Source organism: Chenopodium album, chromosome 19 (genome assembly GCF_948465745.1).
Source record: "Chenopodium album chromosome 19, dcCheAlbu1.1, whole genome shotgun sequence".
Taxonomy (NCBI): Eukaryota; Viridiplantae; Streptophyta; class Magnoliopsida; order Caryophyllales; family Amaranthaceae; genus Chenopodium; species Chenopodium album.
The window spans coordinates 42,667,419-42,683,070 of record NC_137852.1 but is presented as its reverse complement, the minus strand read 5'-3'; the positions used below and the strand labels follow the sequence as shown (position 1 = coordinate 42,683,070).

The 15,652-nt window shown below is 34.9% G+C and overlaps 2 protein-coding genes across 5 annotated transcripts in view; one reads left to right on the top strand and one right to left on the bottom strand.

The window, feature by feature from the left end:
* Positions 1 to 679: 679 nt before the first annotated feature.
* On the bottom strand, positions 680 to 6,628 carry LOC145595746 (DDT domain-containing protein DDR4-like). The gene is made up of 11 exons (XM_081652165.1): positions 6,279 to 6,628; positions 6,086 to 6,196; positions 4,905 to 4,991; positions 4,771 to 4,808; positions 4,596 to 4,677; positions 4,222 to 4,328; positions 3,974 to 4,133; positions 3,780 to 3,872; positions 3,557 to 3,677; positions 2,588 to 2,630; positions 680 to 1,768 (listed from the first exon to the last, which is right to left on the bottom strand). Exons 1-11 carry the CDS (start codon positions 6,405 to 6,407, stop codon positions 1,012 to 1,014), a joined length of 1,728 nt encoding a protein of 575 aa, XP_081508291.1. The 5' UTR covers positions 6,408 to 6,628; the 3' UTR covers positions 680 to 1,011.
* A 3,421-nt stretch (positions 6,629 to 10,049) lies between these two features.
* Positions 10,050 to 15,652, top strand: part of LOC145593758 (uncharacterized) — a 38,803-nt gene continuing 33,200 nt past the window's right edge. For all 4 annotated transcript variants that reach the window (XR_014102800.1, XR_014102799.1, XM_081650106.1 and 1 more), the window contains exons 1-5: positions 10,050 to 11,018; positions 11,621 to 11,765; positions 13,329 to 13,604; positions 13,714 to 13,881; positions 13,992 to 14,207. Coding sequence is in view for 2 of the 4 variants with exons in the window: in XM_081650106.1 (XP_081506232.1) it covers positions 10,147 to 11,018; positions 11,621 to 11,765; positions 13,329 to 13,604; positions 13,714 to 13,881; positions 13,992 to 14,207 (1,677 nt within the window). In the remaining 2 variants the exon portion in view is untranslated. The remainder of the gene's footprint in view (positions 11,019 to 11,620; positions 11,766 to 13,328; positions 13,605 to 13,713; positions 13,882 to 13,991; positions 14,208 to 15,652) is intronic.

The following is a 15,652-nucleotide window of genomic DNA, read 5'->3' as shown; positions in this document are numbered from 1 at the left end:
AACTAACAAAATTTAACCATCACAATCAAATATATGTAATATCGTCTTATTGTGCACCAATTTTCACTTAAAATTAATTATGGACTTACGATGTAAAGCATACCTAATAAATTACACCATCTTTAGTGTTCTCGTATTGCTTTAATGTCAACTATTAAAAATTAAAGAACTGTTGATAACTAGATCAAGTAGAAATGTAGAATCTTTTACTTGATAAAAAATGCACACAGAAAACAAATTCATTAATTTATGATATGAATGGTAACATAAATCTTAACTTCCTTCATAAATCATATGTAAATAAATAAATCAATAACCTAGATATTTTAAGATTTGGTAAGTTAACGTAATTCATTCTTACATTAATTCTTTCATCCTTGACATTAATTTAAACAAAATTCTTGGTACAATCTCTCCTCAACACATTAATCCAATTTTATATCTCTTTCCACTCCTTGTAAAGAATGCATCGCCCATGATGCAATTTACAGAAAACTGTCTAAATTAGTATAGTTCAGTCGCTAAAATAAACTGTCCAGTTAATTGAGGATGTGATCATATTTTCGTGATATGACTTGACCATTTATAATTGAACATATTCTATAATTCAAGTAGATATAATACTCGCAATTCAGAGAGATATGAAGGATACTTCTGCTTATATAAGAGATCCTAACCAGTTGCTTTTCAGCAGTTCATGCACCAAAGTTCAATATGAATACATGGACTTGATATATACACTCCACCATGGTACCAAAATGAAGCCATGTATCGGCTTAGCACATTACTTAAGCCAGTAGCATTTTGAGTAGCTGAACATGCTCCAGAATCCACTTATGGTCACGCCAGTCAGAGGCCACACTGGTGGATACAGACAGTTTCTAGAGATTAGATATATTAACAAAAGGCCAAAAACTTACCTATGCCAACTCTACAAGCATATTTAATCTACATTTCTCTTCGAATACAAAACCCAGAGAAATGAGCTATTTCTGTGTATCAGCATAGTTTTCAGCTGCTAATTTCATCCTCAGAATCAGCAACCTCAGATGGATCTCCCTCACTTGATGCATCTCCACTCGAATTCTCAGGAGAGCTTTCATCTTCTGAATCAGGGACAACAAAAGAAATTAAGGCACTGTTTAGTGTAGGCCTCTGGCTATATCGATTCTTAGCTTCTGGATTCCTGCCTTCATGAAGATTCTGACGAGAAGTACGATCTGAATTCTTTTTCATCTGCAAGCCAGTAGCAACAGTGTCTTTCTGTCCTTGCGAAAGAACTTTCTCATGCTTTGCTCCATCATGCTTGACATTTTCATGCTCAAAATCACTTGAATCGCTTTCACTATCATTAACTACCTCAATATCACTTTTTCCAGCAATGTCAGTACAATTTATATCCTTGCCCTTGTCACTGCCTTCACTCTGAAGGTCATCCTCCTCGTCAGTTTCACTGCCCTCACCCTGTTGGTTATCATCCTCATCACTTTCACTTCCTTCACCCTGTTGGTTATCCTCCTCATCATTTTCACTGCCTTCACCCTGTTGGTCTTCTTCCTCATCGATGTCACTACCTTTACTCAATTGGTCAATTTCCTCATCATTGGAATCCCCTTCACCCTGTCGGTCATTTTGCTTGTCCTTGGAAGTGGAAGCTGGAGATCCATCATGAGCATTATTTTGCAAATCTCCATCAGAATCATCACCACTTTTCCCATGTTTGGGATGCTTGGTGTCATTCCTTTCCACCTTTCTAACTTTCCCTTTCCTAAACAAAAAATATAGAGAATAAGTACTAGGCAGAGATGCAGCCAGCTGACCACATTAATTAAAAGACCAAATCACTAAGGGAAAATCATTACATACTAACATGTATTCATATACAAAAACTTCCTGGGGAAAGATTAAGTAGGACAAAAATAATACCCAAGGCCCCAGGTGATAAGTGACAGGATTACCTAACACTTGTATGTTATAATGTTCATCAATACTCAAAACATAGCCGCGCAAATGTCAGTTGTAATTTTAATTAATACTAGTAATAATACAGTTGAAAATCAGTAGTTTTTACATAAAGAAAACGATAACAAAGAAAAAGCAATAGCCAAAAGTGGCAACACCAGTAAATATACTAGTAGCCACCACTACCCTTCCCATTACTAAATAAATCAAATTAAAGAGATGTGTTTCTCTCATTCATTATTATTAAAAGTAACATTTAAACAAAGCATTTAACGAAATGTAGCACTAATATACAAACAAATTGTAAAGCAACAAAAATCAATTGAAAATGCAAATGAAATAGACAGACCCAAACATGCATGCAAAGGAATGTAGCACAACTCAAGGTTAATATACATCCTTTTGTCTATGCAATTATTCTTTTCCACTTTTTAAGACGAGAGCAGAATTACATACTGATGCTAAAAGAATTATCACAATGCTCAATTGCCCACATCAAAGAGAGCCCTCAGCATATGAAAGGACAAACAGAATAACTTACTAAGCATCCACCAGATATTTTTTATATTTATTGGTCAAAAAAAAAAAAAAAAAAAAAAAAAAAAAAAAAAAAAAAAAAACCTACCTTGTCTCTTTTATAGCCTCGTCAATTGTCCGGTCAAAATCATCTGCATACAAATCAACACAAGACACATATTAATACATCGTGATTTGACCAAAAAAAAAAAAAAAAGCCTTTGCGAACACACATATGGAGGCAGACTAGCAGGAACAGAGCACCAGCAGTAACAAAGGAAGTACTCAAAATTACAAAGACATTCAATAAGAAACCTAGGTTTTTAAAATGTCAATCTTCAAACAGACAAACACCTGTATTCTTAAAAATACATTCACCTAACACATCTACTACGTCTATTCTTTAAAAGTGAAGTCACGAAACACATATCTGGGGAAAAAAAAGAAAGCAGTCTACAGGATAGACTTTGCTAATCTACATAAAAGACTACTCATCACAACACTAGAAAACACCCTGAAAAAGTGATGGCTACAATTACTCAGGAATTTCCCATAATACAGGCAGCTTTGGCTTTCTGTTCATTATTTAATCAGAGAATATATTGATATGGACATTAAACATTTGATTAAAGGAAAGTAAATGAAGTGGAGGAGCTGTTTGGTGCAATTACAACATACATGTATTAGCTTTAGATTGAATGAAGTACCATAACTTCTTAAGCACCATCCCAAATTTCAAAGCAGTGAAACCTAACACTTTAAGACAATGAATAGGAAGCAGAGATGAAATGATGACAGCTAATGAGTGAATGTCTTGACTGTAATAGTACTTTACTACTTTGCCAATTTCCATTAACCAAAGGGAAAATATGAAGAGGGAGATTGACAGAAAGGAAATTCATTTATTTCCATACTCAGATCTATAATGATGACGGAATGGCAAGATCTAGTACATTAACCATGAGTCCATGACAGTATATCTGTATTAGTAACCAGCTTTAATGCCACTTGTCAGCCTAGCATGGATATCTTATGTACAGCTAATGACAGTTCCAGCAGAAGAGTTTTCACAGCATACCAAATGTATACTTCACAGGTCTGCGTGTGCGACAAGAACGGGTAACTCCAGCAGCATAGGAGTGACAACCACTTATATAAGCTTCCTCTCTCTGACGTCGCTTCAGATCCCTCTCTTTTTTCTATAAATGAAACAATTAATGATTTCAGCATCCGCAAACTAAGAAAAAGTTCTGATTACTAGTTGAAATGTTGAATATGGAATTCGAAAGCAACGTCCTTACCTTCTGCAATTTTTCAAGTACAGGAATAACTTCAGTTTCAATAGTCTCATGCACTGCTGCCTCAGCTCCAACTTGGCAAGAAGAAAATCTCTCCTACAACAATCAGGAAGAAAAAAGTTAATTATCATTCAGAGTACAGCTGGCATGACTTATTTTATAGACAAGTACAATCATTAGCTTCCAATCATACGCACAGAGACTTTACGAAATTCATCAAGATTGGTAGCAAGAATTTCCCACTCTGAGTTGGTTTCTTTCAGATCTAGACAATTTTTGCCCCTATGCTTCTGCTTCAACATGCCATTGTCTACTTCCATGTACAGTCTGTGACCAATAACTGGATCCCCATCATACCTATTAGTAATAAAATCAAAGGTAGAATTATCAAATTCAACGTACTGCTTAGAATTACTTTACTGTTAACATACAGAAAATTGATTACCAGTACGAAACCCCATTTCTATCTTGACCAATCTTATCTTTACGAAATTGAGATATTTGTGTCCCTTCCTTGAGTGCATCATTGATATAAGAAACCAGATCATCTTGCTATAAGCAAAGTAAACACCAAAATTTAGTGGCTTCAAAAAAAAAAAAAATCTTAGTCTGAGACTCTGAGACATATTCAAAAGCAACAAAAGTCATTCATTACTCTGAACAAGATTTAAGTTAAAAAACAGACTCACTGATACTGAAAAACCACAGAAAGAAAAATGGAAATCAACTAGCACTGCAATAAGTGAGCAACTATGTTTTGATCATGGACTATCACATACAGCAAAAACTTCGATTAAATCAGAAGGTAAAAACAATCACCAATGCTCGGATTTCACACAATGCCTTTAACATCAGCAACCGTATTGTTGGATCAAGTTTCCTGTATCTGGATACTTCTTCTCTGCACACGATAATGCAGCACCTTAGCAGTCAAACTTTCTCAAAATAAAATTGGTCAATGTAAGAGTCAAAGTGAAGGAACAAACAATGATACCCTTTTGCTGCAACCAGAGGAACTTTGCCTTCAGCAACCTAACCCAAGGAAACCAGAAAGATATAGAAGATTTAATCAAGTTGATCAACCATGTCAAAACAGACGTAAAGCTGTGCAAGCTTATGAAAACCTACCCAGGGCCACCACTCAGCTAGCTTTTTACAAAGACTTGTCACCCAGACATCAGGTTCAGACAACTTTTTGTTAACAGGTCGTATTCCCTGTAAAATATTACAACAATGTTATGAATAAAAATCATGATAATTGTTGTTTAATCAATTGCATGACATGACACTTCAAAATCACAGCCGGTCTAATCAAATTACAAAAAGCAAAGTTCTTGATCAGTTATACAATTGCTTGGTACCGTACATAATTAATCAAAAGCAATATATTCAACATTAACCATTACATAGTTAATCAAAGAATTCTAGTAGATCAACCCAAATGTAGAGAGTGGAGGACAATAAGCAGCCACATTCCTTTCAGAAAGCACAATATAAATTCATAACAAAATCGTTTGGACAAAAACAGTTTTATTTTTACATGCAATAACCATAAGCTACGTTTTTAAACTGTACAAAACACATAACTTTTGTGGAAGTTCGGAGCTTTAAAGCTGCTATTTAACTTTGAAATATTACACAAACACTACTTCACATAGAGTAACATATACTGCACATTCCCATTTTCTTTCTCTTACCGGGAACCTTATTCATAAAGGGCCCTGAGAGAGGACACCTAGAATAATTAAACTGAATTTGCTATCACAATATACATGTCACATACAAAGCTGCACGAAAAAGGCATCATCCATGTTTAAATAAGCATATACAAGTAATTACAACTACAAAAAAACCCTTCACTTGATCATCTGCCAAGTAATAATGTAATTTTTCAAACATCTATATTCATATTTTAACTTCCATCAAAGACAAAGCAAATATAACAGTTTTACAAAGAAATGCGAAACGAAGATTCACAGACAAAAAACAGGACAGAATGACATTGATTAAAGCACTGGCATACATTCTGATCAATCTTATCTAAAAATTCTTTCCTAGACATTCAGAATCTAGTCAATCTACCATTAAATTTCAACAAACAGACGTTCATATAACAATTACTCCAAGTAAAATCAACGCGGCACACCCGCCGGCGGCACTCACACACACACAAACGCACACACAGCAAACAACAACTACCCAAGTCGACCCTTAAAAAAACCACAAAAATTCAGACATAATAATTTCAGAAATTGCTTAAATTTTCAGCTAAATGTAAGAGATTTAAGAAGCCAAAACAAAAGTTATACCTTAAGAAGCGCGATATGAAGCTTAGTAAGTGAAGAATTTGGATTAATCAAAGCATCTTCAATCTCTTCCGCTGACATTTTCGATTCCTTACCAATCAACGGCTCGAAAACCTTCCATTCCAAAAAAAATCTCAATCAAAAACCAAAAAACATCTCAATCAAAACCAAAATCACGAAGAAAGCGAGATCTTACGCTGAAAAAATTAAGGACAGACGCGAGCTCCCAACGACGACGAAGCTTACTTAGCGGTGATGAAGAATCTTCTTCAGATTCCTCGGACTCTGGGTTTCCGCCATGATTGTTGTTGTTGTTGTCCGCCATTGTTGTAGGAGAGAGAAAGTGAAGGTTGAAGAGAGAGAAAAATGGCGGAATTTGGAAGAGGAAGATGAAAGAGTTTTCTTCTTCTCCCGCCCAAATGAAATTAGTGTGAGATTTTGAGGGGGAATTGAAGTGTTTGAGATGCAACAACAGTGGGGTACTCGGGTATATAAATAAGGGGGTTGTTCTTAATAAATTCTACTGCAAGATTGTTTTAGGGATAACATTTTTGAAAAACTAGGGTTATTTTTTGAGCCAAGGTCTTGGTCCTTTTTTTTTATTTGTGGCATGGATGATTTTCATTTTCCATTTAGGTTGATCTTTTGATTGTTGATGTAGATTTTTTATACTCCGTACTTTACTTTTTTTTTTTTTTTCCTTTGAGATAGAATGGAAAGAAAATAATTTTATGAGTAATTATACTCCCTCTATTCCTTTTTGTTTGCCCTAATTTTCTTTTAACGTCATTTTTTAAAAGTTTTTCAAAAAAATTAATGTACACATGGAGATTATGGACCACTACTTTGTTTGAACAAAAATGTTTTAGGTCCCACCACTTTTCTCTCTCATCAATTCCACTGAACCAAAACTTAATAAAGTGAGACAGAGGTAGTACATGTAATGCTTGACCAAATTTTATCTTTCTTTCCCTCTTGCCTCCACCCTATCTTCTCTTTACTCCATGTCACTTTATACTAGCATTATTATCTATCGTCCACATAATATTTTTGAGGATTTCTCATGCTATTATAGCTTGAATCCTAAGAGCATCAATAATATTGGGGTTTCTTAGGTGGCTCTTAATGAGAGAGAAAACTTAAGAGGTAAGAAATAGAGTTTTTAGTTTTGATGCAATTGGTGTTTCCGAAATAAGATACAACTCTTGTAAATAAGAGTTATGATGACACTATAAAAACCAACATAAACTAATACTACTATTGCTACATTTTGCAAGCGATTGTATATAAAAATATTGAAAATCTATACAAAACCTGCAAAAGTAATTGTTAGTAAGATTGTAAGAGCTAATGCATTTCTTTGGTTTATAAAAGGGTGGCATAAGGGGGAGATTAAGAATCACTATTTAAAACACTCCTTATGTAAGAGCGAGGCAACCAAATCCAAGGCCCAATTCGAGCGTTTAAAAATAGGGCCTTTATCCCATAATTGAAATTAGAATTGAATTGAAAACACCAAATATTTGCTTTTGAAAATTTTAACACTTACCAGTTACCACTTATTATTGTTGTTGTTTTAGCAATTACCACCTACAGGTTTTTTTAAAAAATAAAAAATAAAAAATTTACACCAACTTATCTTTAAAACACTAAAAGTTCCCACCTAGTTGGGTCTATGACGTCATGTGGGTCCCACAAAATAGCTTCTTTCCCTTTTTTTTCACTGGAATCCTCACTCCTCTATCTCCCTTCTTCTCTATAAAATTGCAAAGTTGAATTAAACTTATTTATAAAAATACAAATTAATATCCTATATTTCAAAGTTGTTTATCACATGGTATAAAATGCCATTTTTGTGACTTATTTAGGGATAGTGCTGAAAATTCACCAACATTAGATATTCAACCTTGAACAATCGAGGGTGATCGTCACTGTATCTACCGTCACAACCACCACCCTTTATCACGAATTCATGATGAACCATCAAAAAGGACGCAATCTTACATTCTTCAACTGTGTTTTGAGTAATTTTATCAAAGGTCGAACCCTATGAAGTTTTATTCAAGCTCAATTTATGTCAAGTTGAACCCCACGAAGCTCCATTGTTAAAGCATAAGTACTATAAAAAAGACCCTGCCGTTTGGGTTGACCATTCACTTAATTTACGTATTTTTTTAGAGTTTTCTTTAAATTTGGCGGCGAAGGTGATGTTGTGTTGGTGTTCATGGAAGAAGGGGTCGGGGTTGGTGGTGGTGTTCATGGACGAAGAAGAAGCAAGTGTGATGACGGTGGTGTGCTACCGTGCTTGTGCTTATAGAAATAAAATGAGAAATAAGGTATATTTTTTAAATTGTTGATATTAACAAAATTTGTTAATATAGGACATTAATTGGCTCAAACACCATTGTATATACAATTTTCGTTTATCAAGGTTATGAACGTGTATTTTCTCATTATGTTTAATGTATTTGCAATTTGACGTTAATTAAATCAAGAAATCTTATTAGTTAAATTAACATGGACCAATTTAATTGAGTGGTATGGAATGGAATGAGAGCGGCCATAGGACATAATAGTGCGATTGAGGTTTCAAATGTACTATTATAGAAAATTCAAAAGTTGCAAATATATATTTTTTTGGTTTTCACCTATAATTTTCAAACATTTGTGCAATACCGATTACCTATTGTTGCGATAATACTCTCTTATTTTGTCCGATTTCAACAAATACCACAAGACTATATTTATTCTTATGTATAAATTACAAACATTAATCAAAGTAAATTATGTATAAAATACAAAAAGGTCAAAAACTTTATTTAAACACGGAGGGAGTACGATTGAAATGAAGGCAAGCCAATACGGAGTACTTGTATATAGGGGTGTAAATGAGTCTAGTCGAGTACTACCTTGTTTATGTTCAAGTTCATTTAACTCAGGCGAGTCCGAGCACGATCCCAAGCTTTCAAGCGAGCTCAAAAATATGTTCAACCTCGGCTCATTTAGATTGCTATATGTCCGCGAACGACTCGTTTATTAAACAGGTTAATAAACGAGTGTTTCATGAACGAGCTTTTCTATTTCTCATGCCATATGTCAAGACACATCTATCGAGAAGGCAATCGGGCAGCAGACTATGTTGCCTACCTCGGCTACTCTACTCCGACTCATCAAGATATAGATCCGTTTTTAGATAGTAAATTTTCTTATTTTTTTGCTCCTTGATAGTTTAGGTCACAGTCTTGCAAGAAGACATACCTAAGCTCATCAATGTATTTTACTTAAAAAAATAAAATAAAATAAGCTTTGTACTTTCGACATTTGAAAATCTTAAAAATTAGCATAATAATTAAATCCTACTTATAATACTAATGATTAAATTTTTATTATTAAAAAACTTAAGAATTAAATTAACAATTGTGAATAAATAAATAATTCATGAATATAAATAAACGAGTTGTTCATGAACTTACATGAACAATATCTATGTTCGTGTTCGAACTCATTTAGGGCCTGTTCATATTTATTGAATTGAGCTGAACTGAACTGAACTGAACTGAACTGAACTGAACTGATTGGAGCTGAACTGATTGGAACTGAACTGAACTGAACTGAATTGAGCTGAAATGAATATTTTATGTGAGAGGGAAATTAAGAGCTGAACTGAACTGAACTGAACTGAACTGATTGGAGCTGAACTGAACTGAACTGAAATTAAGTAAATGTGAACAGACCCTTATTAAACAAGCTTCAAAATTGGTTCAAGTTCTACTCATTTATCAAATAAACGAGCTTGAATCCGAGTAATTTCAGCTTGGTTTATTTATGGTTTTACACCCCTACTCGTATGGAAAAACCAAGTAAGAAGTGGGAAAACGTGCGAACATTTCACCACAACCCAATCTTTTTACAGTACAGACGGCGATCTCCCGCTTTTAGAACATCCTCACACAACATCAACTAGTGACGCATTCAACTGTCAATCTTCTCTCTCACACTCTCTTTCTCTCTCCTCCTCTTCTTCTTCGCTTCGATCGTCTTCGCTACCTTCAACTCCTTCATCAATGGCGGAAGAAGAGAGAGAACCACCTCTAACAATGGACAAAGACACCAATCTCCTCTCCAAAGTTGCAGCAAATCATCTATTCCTCACTCAATTCGAGGCATTTCGTGCTACAATCCTTAGTCTCCGTCATCGGAACCCTAATTTAGCTCTATCTCTGCTTCAAACGATTGTCGTTAATGGCGGAAACTTCAAGAATGCTGTTTACTCTACTAATTGCTCATCACCTGCTCTTCTTACTTGGCTTTCGTCGCTTGAACTTTTTCAATTTGAGAATTGGACTTCTGTTTGGTCGAGTTCGGTATCAGCTGATTCAATTAGGTTTCGTGTCGAGTTCTTGCTGTATGTTCAGATGATTAGTGCTAGGGTTTCGGAGAGAGTTGATAGAGTTGCGGAGGTGGAGGATGAAGCGGAGGAGGTTTTGAAGGAATTGAGAGGTTCTATGCGATTGTTGGATGGATTGATGGAGTTAGGGTTGAGGAGATTGAAGGAGGATTTGATTGTTGAATTGGAAGATGAAGAAAAGGAAGAATTGATCGTTGTTAGAGAGGAGGAATTGATGTGTTTGAGGAGAGTAATTCTCGAAAATGTGGACGTTTTCGTGTCGTTGTGTGAGAATATACAGGAACAGGTAGGCTCGGAGTTAGAGAATGGTGATGGCAATGGTTTGGCAATTACTGTGAGAAGAGAAGAGAGAGTAGGGACAGTTTCGAGTGAGGAGGATCAAAGAGTGTTGAAATCAATCCAGAAGTATGTACAAATCGCGCTTTTGGATGAAATGAGACAATGTGTAAATAAGGAGGATGTAGATGAGGCTATTTCGCATATTCGATGTTTGCGCTTAGGCTATGGAGTCTCCGAGGAAGAATATCGGTATGTGTAATGGTGCTTAATCCTTTTATTACTGGCATTTTAAGTTATAGAGTACAAATGCAGGTTATTGTTGTATTGATGCCTTTATCTTATAGTCTTATTGCTGCACAATGGTAATATACTAGCATGTTGCCTAGTATGTATTATGTGAACTTTGTAGTTTGTATAATTATAAAGTATTCGTTATAGAGTCGAACTAGGGTAGATAAAAGTAATTTATACTTGAAAGTTAAAATTCGACAAAGCTTGTGACTCGGCTTGAGTTTGAGTGGAAGTATATAAGCTTGGTCTCGCTTGAGGGCTATACACCTGTGTTTATTTGATCTGCCTGTAGTAGCAGGTCCATATTGTTTGCTTTCTTAATTGTAGTCATATATGTTCTGCTTAATGATATTACAAATGAGGCTTGTTTGCATATTTTAAGTTGATGACATGTAAGACTGTAAGTTGTAATATTGATTAGTCATGTCACATTTTCCTCTTCTTTGGCATTTTAATCCACTTTTAGAAGTTTAAAGATTAGTATATTCCTCTTATTAGCATAATAACCTTTTTCATAGTTGTTAAAAGAAACCATATTTTTATTTGAATGTCTCTGTTAGGTTGGTATTTCAAGATTTGCTCCAAAAGGTTATATCAAGAAAAGAGGGACCAGGAGATGTTTCTCGCACATCACGGGATAAATTGCTGTACATATATCGAGAAGCTCTGTCAACCAACTGCACTCATCTTGTTCAAATGCTCCAGGTTAAAATTTTTGTCTTCCGATTATGGAAAGAGAAAGGTCTAATTGAATGCTTTTCTTTCTTTGTCTAGGTGATTATTTATTCCTTGTAGCTCCCTTAATCATCCTTCACTGTAGAATACTTCTTTTTTGAAGATGGCATGAGAAACTTAAGATTTATAACTCCTTGGAACTGTTGATGATTTCTGTGAATGTTGCTTGCTGACTCATGTGTCTTTGGTATAGCTTTATTTGTTCTCAAAAACAAACATGTATGAATGCCCTTGTTACTGTGATTTTGATTGTAACACAAATAGCCTCACTCTTCTAGGGGGCTTCCTAGGAGTAGACTAGCAGAGCTGCAGCTGTAGGGCCTTTTTTAATTTTTGCATGCCAGCTTTACCTTGTTTCTTTTTCCCATTGTTTACTTTGAAATTATATCACTATATCATTAACCATGGTGGAATAATTGAAGGTTAGTATATGGATAGATTTGTCTTTTTACCTGAAGTTGACTCGTGGTTTAGTAGTTTTACAGGTGAAGTGGTGACTGATGGTGTTGCAGATGTTAAAAATGTAGAACTTTTTATCTTTTGATTTGTATGTTGATACTGTGAGGGATGTTGGAATAGCTGGTAAAATGGTAGACTCCAGGTTTTATTTGAAATTGACAATTCAAATTGTATGAGTGATAAAATGAAGTAACTGTTAGGTAATGTTAGGATCGCAGCAGTGGTGGGTTCAGGAATTTGACTTTTACCTAAAATAGCTTTGAACAAAGTTTGAGATAATAAAGTCATACAACTCAATATGGCTACCTACTACTCCCAAAATACATGATACAATATCTAAAGATGCCTAAAGATTTTAATAAGTACCCTTCACCATATGGATGTTGTATCTATCATCTACTGTCACGCTGGTTTAGATATTCCTTTCCCTGTTTACTGAGCTATATTATTAACTCTGTTCTCTTTTATTGCAACCTATTTTCAGACTTGTCAATGCCTAACCTCAACCGTTAAATTATTAATAAATCTAATAATATAAAAATTAAATATTATGAAAGTATATGTTGAGATACATCTAATGAGATCACATTATTATCAGTATAAATCACCACATATTGTCAATGTAGAATTGTAGACAATAGTATGTGTTGATAATGTAAAAGAGGAGGAAGTATATTTTTGGGTGTTTGCTCTTGCATATCTTTAAATTCTGCCTATCTCTAATATACACCCGTATACTCTGTGATGTCAAATTGTTGTTTATCACAGTGTGGACTGTCCTCTACTTCCTGTTTATTTCTGAGGTTGCCACTTGAGGTTGCCACTTGTCAAATTTTGAATTATGATTTTCATTGTTATGAACTTCTTCCTATTTATTTTCCCTTTTCACCCAAATTATGTATGCTACTGGAAGTTTCTTGTAGACTTTGATTTCACAAGCTTTTCAGTCTCGACAGCGACGCTTCAATGAGTTTTTAGATGCTTATCCTTCTGATAAGTAGGTTTATGTTGTCAAGACTTGTTTGTATAATGCTTCTAGAACTCTAAGCAGTATTATTATTATTATTCATCCAGGCTGTTCAAGACCAGCTTTTGCTAGAAGAGATAAATATGCTGAGGGCTTCTGACAATCAGATTCTGCCCCCGTTAATGCAACTTCAAAATCGCATGCAAAAGAAGAAACTTGAGGATGTCAACAATGACACATCTTTATCTTCTGACTTGGATATTACAGTTTGTATGCGAGATTTATACCATTATGCCCGTGTTGCTGGATTTCATGTTTTGGAGTGTGTTATGGAAACGGCTCTTTCTGCTGTCAAGAATGAGCAGCTGGAAGAAGCAAGTTATGTAAGCCTTTTCTGTCTCACATATGTTCTTGCTGAAAGCTTATTATGCTTTGCTATATTTGTCTTTATTATATGTTTTCACCAGACTAAGCTGCTTGCATGCTTTACAGGTCGTGTCATTGTTTCCACGGCTTCAACCCCTAGTTAGTGTCCTGGGGTGGGATTTATTGTCCAGCAGAACTGCTGCTCGAAGAAAATTAATGCAGCTACTTTGGACAGGCCAGCCAAAAATTCGTCAGCTTGATGATTCCTCTCTTTATGATAATGATTCAGATGAGGTACTACTTTTTACCTGCAGATTTACTCATTCAACAAATTTCTGCATCCTCAGGCTTGTGTTTATAACTTGTGTTAATGTTATTTTAAAATATTCTCCCATTTCTTACAGAAATCGTGCGTTGAGTTTCTTTGCGATTCCTTATGTTATCGGCTTGACGTTGCTTCTTTTGTTGCTTGTGTCAATTCGGGTCAACCGTGGGATATAAGATCCTCCTTATTTTTGTCTGGTAATGGGCAAGTAGATTTCCAAGAAGGGAATGCTCATTTGGATCCATTTGTGGAGAACTTGGTTTTGGAAAGGCTATCTTCCCAGAGCCCTTTACGGGTAAGATTTTATGTTTATATGCTGTTTTATGTTGGGAATCCTTGTATTTCTGCTGATGGCTTTATATGTTATTTGCTTTTGTTGAAGTTGCCCAAATTTTATTTTTTATTTGAGTATAAGATTAGAAATTTTATTGACAAGAATGAAGCAAATGAAGAATTACTGATTAGTTGAGAAGTGTTCGGAAACCAACCCCATATAGTTCTCCAAACAATGAACGATACTGAATTAATCCAGAGAAAAATATTAACAATGGTGACAGAATAGTTTTATAATTTGTTTGGTTTGCAATCATGGAAGGAATGGAAGGGGAGGGGAGGTGTGGGAAGAAATGAGCTTCCGATTTCTTTCTGAAAGAGAGTAAGATAGAGGACCTACATGGCATAGAATATGAAAAGAGTGTGGGAGACAGAGAATAAGTTGAAGGTTCCACATCACATGGGTTGAGTAAAATTTTTCTGTTTTAAGTAACAAAAAGATTTTATTTGGACATTTTGAGAAGGAATATAAAAAACTATAAGGGACAGGGGGAATATTATTCATCAATTCTTATCAATAAGGCAAATATTCGTAGATTTGGTCTCTCATCATCGAGTCATCCCAACTTTCATATTTCTCTTTTAAGCCACCTCAACATCGGCTATCCCCACATTCATAGGCTTTTACATCTTGAGATTTTGATCTCGATCTCCTACACAAAATTTGAGCAACGCTCCCAAGTCCCAACATCCGTACCTAGTCTCTCTAGGATTATAAAGAACAATATCTTTAGGATATAATTTAAGAGAACCATTTTGACGAAGAAAAGTGTTTTTCTAGCCATTCAAAATTTATCTCTAAAAGCAACTCGTAAGATAGGAATAAATTTAACAAATTAAAATCTCCTAAATGTCAAATAAATAAAACAAATTCTTATCTGGCTCTCAGATCAAATTGAAGGAATTCTTGTTGCCACCAACTTCCACATTATCTTGATATTAATTGCCACCTTGCATAACAAGAACTAAGTTTTAACAAAAAAATTTAACCAATTTACTCCGTGTCAAAGACCAAAGTATTATATTTATCTTGGACCATTGGAGAATGGAGACCTATCCATAACCATATAATAAAATTGGGTTCCACTCTAGCAATAAGTTCACCAGAAATCAAGGAACACAGATAAATAGCACTTCAATCTCGTAATACATAAGAAATAAACGTATTAGGTAAGGCATTACGAGTGTGAGGCCGAAGAGGAGCTGAATACATTTCTGATCACTAAGTCATTAATATTAATGGTCCCATATCTTATAAATTGCTACTAAGTCTTTGTGTGCATCCATTTTACTCTGTTACTCTTAGTAAAGAATCTCGCTAGAATTGGTCTTCCACATGGGTGCATGTGCACCCACTTGTTTTCATGTACTTCTCTTTTCCGTGTACTTATTATATGTGCCCCACTC